Source organism: Asparagus officinalis, chromosome 8, assembly GCF_001876935.1.
Source record: "Asparagus officinalis chromosome 8, Aspof.V1, whole genome shotgun sequence".
Taxonomy (NCBI): domain Eukaryota; kingdom Viridiplantae; phylum Streptophyta; class Magnoliopsida; order Asparagales; family Asparagaceae; genus Asparagus; species Asparagus officinalis.
Genome location: NC_033801.1, coordinates 20845525 through 20854736, shown reverse-complemented (window position 1 = coordinate 20854736; position 9212 = coordinate 20845525). Strand labels below are relative to the sequence as shown.

The 9212-nt window shown below is 37.6% G+C and overlaps 1 protein-coding gene across 1 annotated transcript; it reads left to right on the top strand.

Annotated features, from left to right (window-relative positions):
• LOC109820983 lies at positions 7692-8720 on the top strand. Its single transcript, XM_020387178.1, has one exon. It carries the CDS (start codon positions 7692-7694, stop codon positions 8718-8720), a length of 1029 nt encoding a protein of 342 aa, XP_020242767.1.

Here is a 9212-nt window from a genome sequence, read left to right as displayed (position 1 = left end):
AGTGATATAGGCGGTACATCTTCAGGTAGCCAGACATTTTAAGTGCATATGCACGTTGTTTTTAATGTAAGCACATGGTCTATTAATCTAAGGCAATAAGTTTAAGGAGTAATCATAATAGTCCTCTGTCTCTCTTGCTACAGTGTATGAAATCTTGTGCTATCTTTCAATGTTTTTTTTTTAGTTGGAGACTTTTTATTCACTTGTTTTTACCCAAAGAACCCTCTAAGTTTAGTGTGTAGGATGTTAGAACTTTTTTGACCCGAAGAACCCTCTAAGTTATGTTAAAATACATACATGCATACATAAAATAGTTACATGCATACCTAACCATATTCTTTTGGTTAAATACATACATGCATGCATAAAAAAATAGTTACATGTCAGAATGCTCCCTTCATATTCTTTTCATAACTAACCCCTAATTAGAAAACAGCAGTAAGTACATCTTCAAATTACATCCACTATTGTTTCTGATGAATATATAGAAAGACTAAAAACTAGCCATTCCCAAACATCATAGAAATAATGTTTATAGAAAAATTGGTATTTTCAATACTAAATTCCTCAATAAACATTATTATATGTGTGAATGTGTTAAGGAAGATGCATGCATACTTCATCTTTTATTTTACTTGTTCAGGTAAATATATCTTTTATTTTTGAAAGGTCAATTCTTAAATTTATTTTTTTGTCTTCTAGGAAGCTCTGGAAAACACATATTTTGAGGTTGTTGCACAGAGCCAAGAGCCCCTGACTAGAGAGCAGAATTACAATGTGAGCCATTTAGTTTGTGGACTTCCCAAAAAGGGGAGGACCAGGTGGATGGGAGTTGGAGCTTAGAAGGTGTCTACACAATTTCAGTCTCCGCCGATTTCAACACCATCGACTATGCCCTCGGGGCCCTCTTACATGCCGCAGGAGGATTGCACTCAGCAGGCGATGCAGCTTGTATCCTCTGTGATGAATATGTTAGATGGTCAGATTCCCGAGGAGATGTGGGAGGATATTCAAGAGGAGCTTATGCGAGTGATCCAACCTACTGCTACTTTTGCGATGGTTTCCAGGCAAATAATAAAATCTTGTAGAAGGCGGGTTCCTACTCGGGTGCAAAGCCAGATTATGAATTTTTTGGCCACTCAAAAGACATTTACTGGTAGTGGAGAGAGTAGCCGGCAGGTATACTTATTATATATGTTGTAAGAACCATGAATTTTTAATACCAGTTAAAATAATTTTTTAGTATTTTAAAATATTTAATTATGATTTTTAAAAGAGTATTTATATTTTCTCGATTTTCTAGAATTTTCTATGATTTAAAGTCCAAGTTTTATATTTATTTAAATGGTTTTAATATTTATAAATTAATTTAGTACAATGAAAATTTTTGGAAATTATCCGTTGTGTTATGGATGCTATTACATATTATTTTAAATAATACGTTGTATTAATATCGATGTTACATATTATTTTGTATAATATGTTGTATTGTTAATTAGGTATTATTTGTATAAATTATTGTATTAATTTTATTGTTGAATATTATCTGTCGTAATAGCATAACTAGTACGTTTTGATTTGTAGATATTTATCCCATAATTATTTGATTTTAAATATAAGTAAAAATATTTTTATTATTAATTATTCTTGTTTAATTGTACAATATGTGAATATTTAGACTATTTCGTCTCAACTGTTGTAATAGCACAACATGTACGTTTTTAATTGTAGATAATTATTATGTAATTAGTTTAATTTTTAAGTACCCAATAGTATTTATTTTAATTGTTTTTGTTTAATTCCCTAAACCCTAACCCTAATATAATATATATATATTAATCCGTCTCTTCCTCTCTCTCTTCTTTTCCTGCTCAAAACACACCGCAGTCGCCCCATACCTCAAGTTTTCTCTCTCTTCTGCATCCTCCTCTCTCTTCGCTCGCCGCCAAACCTTCTTCCTCCCCCACCGTCTTCCCGACTTAGCCACCACCCGCCACACGACCCTCATCCTCCTCAGCTCGCCGCTGTCCACGCACTCAAAACACCACCCTCCTTCGCTGTTCAACCCCTCCTATCGCTTCCCCTTGTTGCCAGCCCCCCACCTGACAACTTTCGGTGCGGTGAGACCGTCGACCCGCCCGACTGCTCAGCTCCTCCTCACTACGCCTCACGCCCGCGCTCTCTCCTCTAGCCTTCGCCTCTCCAGTCCCCATAGCCAGCGCCAGATTCCGCTCGCTCTGAGTCAGAACCCAGCGCCGCCTGCTGACCTACCCCGTCAGCTCCTCGACTCCCCGCCTGCACCCGCCTCTGCCAGTCCCCGTGTGCCCATTCCCGCCTGCAACAAGCACGCGCCAGGCCGCCGCGACAGCCCCACGGCCGCCGAGCCAAGCTTTTAGATTTGTCCAAGCTCTAACCGCCTCGCCACTCTCAGCGCCTGAACCAGGGTCCCCGAGCTTCTCCACTCGCTGTTGCCGTGTCGCTGTCCCAAACCCGTCGCCATCGTCGACCTTCGCCCAACCGCGCTCTCGACCATTCAGATCTGTCGTACCGCGTCCACCCCGCCATTCGTCATTAGACCCCTTGGTCTCGCAGGCAAGATCCCGAACCTTGATTATTTTATTTTAATTATTATTTTATCGTAAATTATTATGTGACTCGTCATTCAATTTTTAGATCTGTTATGAGTTAATTAATTAGATTAGTCTGTGATATATTGTTACCTGCGTGGGGTTGTTGACATGAATAGCTGTGTGGAAGTTTGTTGTGTTATCACTTAGTTGTTATCCAATAGGAGAGACTATACATGAAGATGATTTCTGTTAAAAGTATGATTTATAAGCGTGCTTCAAAGCATGGCTATACTCGCTCGACATCGATATCCTGATGTGAGGAGTCCCGAGTTCCCTCGATATCGATATCCCGGTATAAGGTTTCCTTGATTATTATTATTATTATAGCATTGACTAGACGATGCACTCTTGATCAGACGTGTTACGGGTCACGGTTATGTTCATAGTTTTACAGAAGTCGTTCCACGGTAACTCCGTGGCTAGTGCATAATATTTTATGTACAGTTGCTTAATTAATATGACAAACATGGGGTTATAAAGGGGAATTGGACGGAGAATATAGCATGTATATAAACGGGCACAGCGCTTTCTTATTATCGTGATATCGTGAGTGTTATATACATGGGCCAGAGGGTCAATACTTGACTTGAAGGCGGCCCCCGGACGACTTTACGGGGACCCGATTATATACATCAAAATATTCTTCCCCAATTCAAATAACATGTAAAACATGAATAATATGCTTGCGTGTCTTATGGTGGACTTTGTTGGTTTTATGAGATGTAGACTAGTTGTATTTCTTTTCATACATAGATCGGGATTAATATTTAATTATTTACAATTCGAGACATATGGTATATACATGAGGGTTTCCTTGTTTGGATTATTTCGCTCGACGTACTACGTCTCTTGTTGTAGATTTTTAAGTATTAATTCCATCTAGTGTATGCCCTTGTGACTTGGATGATTAGTCTGATCACTAGCTGCATGATTTCGTTACCCGATTGATTTATGGATTCTTATGATTATCATGTTTTGGTAGTGGATTGCATGTTAATTTTGTTGGATTACCAATTGCATGTTCTTTTGTTGTTTTGGTTATCATATCGTTTTCCGCTTGGATTTTCGTTCGTTCTTTTCTTTTGTGGGGTCTTGCCGTGCGCCATGCACCTGACGTACACCTGTTTTCTCTGGTGTACGTCAGACTTAAGAGAAGAACAGGTTCAACAGGAGCCAGAAGATTCTCAGCAGGAGTGCCTTGCAGACGTAGCAGAAGAAGAAGCCGAAGCTTAGTCATCTCTTTTATTATCAGTTGGTCCTTAGTTTACTTTTGTAGTTCTTTCTATTTCTGTTGATCGATGTATATTATACTTTCCAGTATTTCATTCAGATCGTTTTGTATATGGGCATGTTGGCCTGCATATTATGTCTGGGATGATATTCATTTATGATATGTATTATTTTATTCTGTGTTGTTCATTATATTCTTGCTATCTGTGATCGGGGACCTGTGACTTCGCATTGTTTGTATTTCTTGATGCTTAGCATATTAGATTGAGAAGACGAGGTCTAGCACTTATCTCTCCTCAGTCTAATACGTCGCGGGCTTGTTCACGTCCTGATTCCCTGATATTTTGGGAAGCGGGGCGTGACATATGTGAAACATGATTACACAATATTATGTGATTCTAAATTTAAATTATTTTGTTGTTAGAGTGGAGATGATGCTATTGGGAGCACGAGTCGTAGGGATGGAGCCGCCAGTGGTGATGCAGACGATGACATGGATAGGGCGGATGACCTATCTTAGTGAGTTATATCCTAAACTCGTGTATGGTTTGTATATTGGATTGTATATTGGACATCTTTATATTGGAGATTATGATATGCGTATATGTTTTGTTTTGGAAAATTTTGTGGATTTAGAACTTATGATATGTGTGTACAGTTTGTTATGGGATTTTTCGTGGATTTAGAACTTATGATATGCGTGTATTTAGAACTTACGATTTGTTGTGGAAATTTTTTGTGGATATATTTCGAGATGTTTGTGAAAATTGAATGAACATATTGTGGAAATTGAATGAACATATTTCGAATATTTGTGAAATTTGATTGAATGAGAGATGTTTGTGAAATTTGGATATATTTCGAGATGTGAATGTGCAGGAAATTGAATGAGAGACGTTTGCATATTTGTATGTACAGGGAATATGTATAGGGAACTGATATAATCAGCTAATTTTTTTTAGCTGGTAATGACCATCGCTGACGGGGGACCCGTGAGCGATAACTATCGCTGACGGGATCCCCGTCAGCGATGTATATAACATCGCTGACTATCGCTGACGGGTCCCCCGTCAGCGATGGTATATACATCGCTGACGGGGATCCCGTCAGCAATAATTTGTACAGTGTTGACGAACAGCCGTCAACAACAAAAATCACTGACGGATTCCCGTCAGTGATGTTATATTCATCGCTGACGAGGTTCCCGTCAGCGATGTTTCATTATAACTGACGGCACTTGCCGTTAGCATTGTTGCCGTCAGTAATAATCATTACTGACGGCGCCCCGTCAGCGATAGTTTTTCCCTGACGGGACTATTGCTGACGGCGTATCGTTGACGGGATGCCGTCAAGGATACTTATCGCCGACGGGATTTTAAGCATTCCTGACGGGAATGCCCGTCAACGATACCTGGTTTTTCACTAGTGAGAAGAGCTGTAAACTAGGATTATTTAGTCCATAAATAAATAACACTATTTTCTCAAAAATACCTATTTTTTGATAAAATCAAAAAATACGTGTGTGTATATAAGATTTGAGCTTGAAGTATTAACACACAAAATATAACACCTAAACTAATATACCCAAGATGATTGCCTATGAAGCATGTTCTTGAATCTTTGACTTGATATGTATTGGCTTCATTTCAGATATCATCGACATGGATACATGATACACAAAACACAAATACTGAAAAAATACACAGTTATAAATTGTTTGTTAATCATCTAAACTAGATTAGATAATAGGCTCAAAAACATGAGTCCTAACAAATCCTAACTTAACTTAAATAATAAATTAGAAATACAAAAAATTTATCATACATATGAAATTAACATTTATTCTCATTAACATTTGTTCTCATTCAAATTGCTTATAAAGTTAGATGAGAAGATAAAAGATAAAAGATAAATGAGCCTACGGAAAGATAATAGCACGAGAAATTCAGGTCCAATCTGATGTCACAATTGACGTAGATGATGAAGACACCACTTCAAAATCACCCCAGAAAAAGATAAAAGTAAAAAATGCTTGATCTCGGCTCAACCAAAAATAAAACAGAAAGAATAAAAGATAATATTTTCTTAGTATTGTATAGAATAGCCTAATTTTTTTGAGTAAAATTAGGAATATTTGGAAGAAATTTTCATGAATTTTTAAATATTTTTATATACTTATTTTGTGGACGTTTTATCATAAAAATTTATAATAGAGTTAGCATTAATATTTAGTTGTGGTTTTTGATAAAGTCTTTCAATGATTAGGAATAAAATCCATATTCTCTTTTATGTCATTTTAGCCACTTCTAATCAATTGTCTAGGCTTATTGGCTTTAATTACTCCTCTTGCTATTATAATACTATTTTATCATTATCTTTTTCTGTATATAATGCATTTATGCTTTTCTAATATTTTTCTCACTCTTACTGTAAATAACTTGTGAATCTAATAAAACAATTGTGGTGTTATTATGAGATGAGGGAGGCCTTTGGCCTCCCCCTCATTATCCCTCCATTCACACCCCATTATGATGGTGTAACACCCCATTAAGTGGGGGTGACTCTTGGGTACTCAACCTATTCACATTGACTATCTATAAATATACATCATAGGCCTTTGGCCTATGTAAGAGTTTCAAACACGTTATCAGCACGAAGTGTTCTTGAATCCCTGAGCCATAAAAAAAATATTTCCTTCCTCTTTTGCGCATTGAGATCTGGTTCGTTGCAGCGGGAGCGTTCGACGGATCATCGCAAGGAGGCAGCGTTCTACGGATCTTTAGTATCGATCGTCCCTAGATATTTGATCTAGAGGTAATTACTATAATCCGTAGAATAATATATGGCAGCTGGAAAATTAACAAAAAAAAAATCATGTTAGCAACTTATTTTGCTGGATTTGCTATGATTATCAGTTGTATTTTGTGTCCAGTTTTATCTTCTGTCATATTTTTTCCCACAGTAAATTGTTCAATATAGACATCATCTGATGAATATGAACAAACAGACAATTAGTTGGAAAGGGAAAAGCTACGTATTAGTCATACAATTTGATATGTATGTGCATATAAAATGACTAGATGTTACTGCAACCACTAAACTGAATGATATTATAATATTAGTAATTAGTCATTTCTATATATAGTTTGTCTATACTCTTCATCGCTCATGACAGTGGAAAAATGCCTTCCCAGAGCTAGAAGAATATGTGGTAATAAAATAGAACATAAAGCGATAGGTACAAAACCTGCATTTTCTACTCCCTGATATTCTCGAGCACACATTCTTATAACATGGTCTCGCAGGTGTGTCTGCAAGTATACATTAACTATAGTGTATGTCAATGGTATCAGAGAGTAGAAAATATTTGAGATAATCTTGCAGATTTGTTCACTAAAAATTTAGGTTATATCTAATTATATGCCTGAGATGTTGCGCAGTTGTTATGACTGTTGCATATATTATTATTAAATTGAATGGATGTTTAAATAAATAATGTTGTGGTTTTTGGATCAGCCTATTTTGTCACCAAATTTAAATTCCTTGAATTTTCTTTTCCTTCTGAGAGAGAAACTGTAGTGAGGATATAATTGTAAAAAGTTAAAGACCGGTGTATTCCATTGAAGACGAAGGCATTTTTGCAAAATGCAGGGACCCCCAAGGGTTTTCCAAATTGTATTTTAATTTTATGTTTTTTGTTATCTTTGGACTGTATAATCGGACTTTGGAAACTTTTTATTTTTTGGTGACGGGCTGATCCACACAACATGTTTATTGCATGGATTTTTAATTCCTTATTATTAATTCATGTCTTTCAAATGCATAGATAAAATGGCTAAAATAGCGAGCGTTGATTTCGAAGTTCTTGACGCTGCTGGCAAGAATTATTTGAGTTGGCACGTGGACCTGAAGTTCCACTTACATGCCCAGAGCTTATTAGCCACAATTTCAACTCCTGCTCCACCGGCTCAGGCCACTGTTACGGGTAATGCTGTAAATAATGCTGAGGTTGCTACTACAAGGATCGTCTCTGATATAGATAAGGCGAAAGCCATTATCTACATCAGGAGACATATTGATCGGACCCTGAAGGCCGAATACCTGACTGTAGAGGACCCAAAGGAATTGTGGACTGCACTTGAGGACCGATACAAACATCAGAAAGATGTAATCCTCCCACGTGCACGTTATGAGTGGGAAAACCTCCGACTTCAGGACTTTAAGTCCGTAGCTGAGTACAACTCAGCACTTCATAATATCACCTCACGCCTGAAGTTGTGTGGTGAAGAAGTTTCGGAGGAACGCATGTTGGAGAAGACTTACACATCCTTCCACGAGAAGGATGCAATCCTCATGCAACAGTACCGCGAACGAAAGTTCAAAAAGTATTCTGAATTGCACTCCACCCTTCTGATGGCGGAGCAAAACAGAGAATTGCTTTTGGCCACTCATAACCTACGCCCTGCAGGCTCAGCTCCTCTACCCGAAGCTCACATGTTTTCTTCCCAGAAGCAGAAGAAAAAGCATAAGGGTAAATTCAACAAGGGGAAAGCCCCTAAGTGGCAGGCCAGATGTCCACCCCAGAAAAACAACCCGCCCCAGAGCAGCAATAGTGAGGGAAAGAAGAAGTGGAAGAAGAAGACCACTGAGCTGTCGTCCATTCCCAAGAACACTTGGGAGGACAAATGCCACAGATGTGGCATGACTGGACATTGGTCCAGAAACTGTCGCACTCCGCGACACCTCCAAGATCTGTATCTAGCGAGCCAGAAGTCTCCTGTTGAAACAAATCTGGTGGAAAAGCAGCCGTCTACTCAGTTCACTGCTGATGACTTCGAAATGGATGATCTTCTCGACTAGATCCATGTTATCTTTATATGCATTTAAATTCTCATAGTACTTTCATCTTTAGTTCTTTACTTTCCATGTAATGCAATTTACTTTTCAATAAAGATAGTTATTTTCTTTAGATTAAAATATTGCATTCATGTTATAGATGAAGTGTGAGTGCCTTGTGGACAGTGCCTCGACGCACACAATCCTTCGCGAAAGAAGCTATTTCAATAGCTTATATGATTATGACGATCCTGTAATTACGATTTCAGGACTATCTAATATAATAGAAGGATTTGGTGAAGCAATGATATTGCTCCCAAATAAAACGAGACTAATAATAAAAGATGCATTATTCTCTCCGAAATCTAATAGAAACCTCATAAGTTTCAAGGATATTCGTTTAAACGGATATCACTTAGAAACCAATAAAATAAATGAGGATGAGTATTTGTATGTAACTCGTCAAAAAGATGGTTCAAAAACTATCTTAGAACAATTCAAGGGACTCCCGTCGGG

Bases quoted from the DNA above. Each gene is read 5' to 3' on its own strand.
- LOC109820983 (XM_020387178.1), top strand. From the start codon at position 7,692: ATGGCTAAAATAGCGAGCGTTGATTTCGAAGTTCTTGACGCTGCTGGC.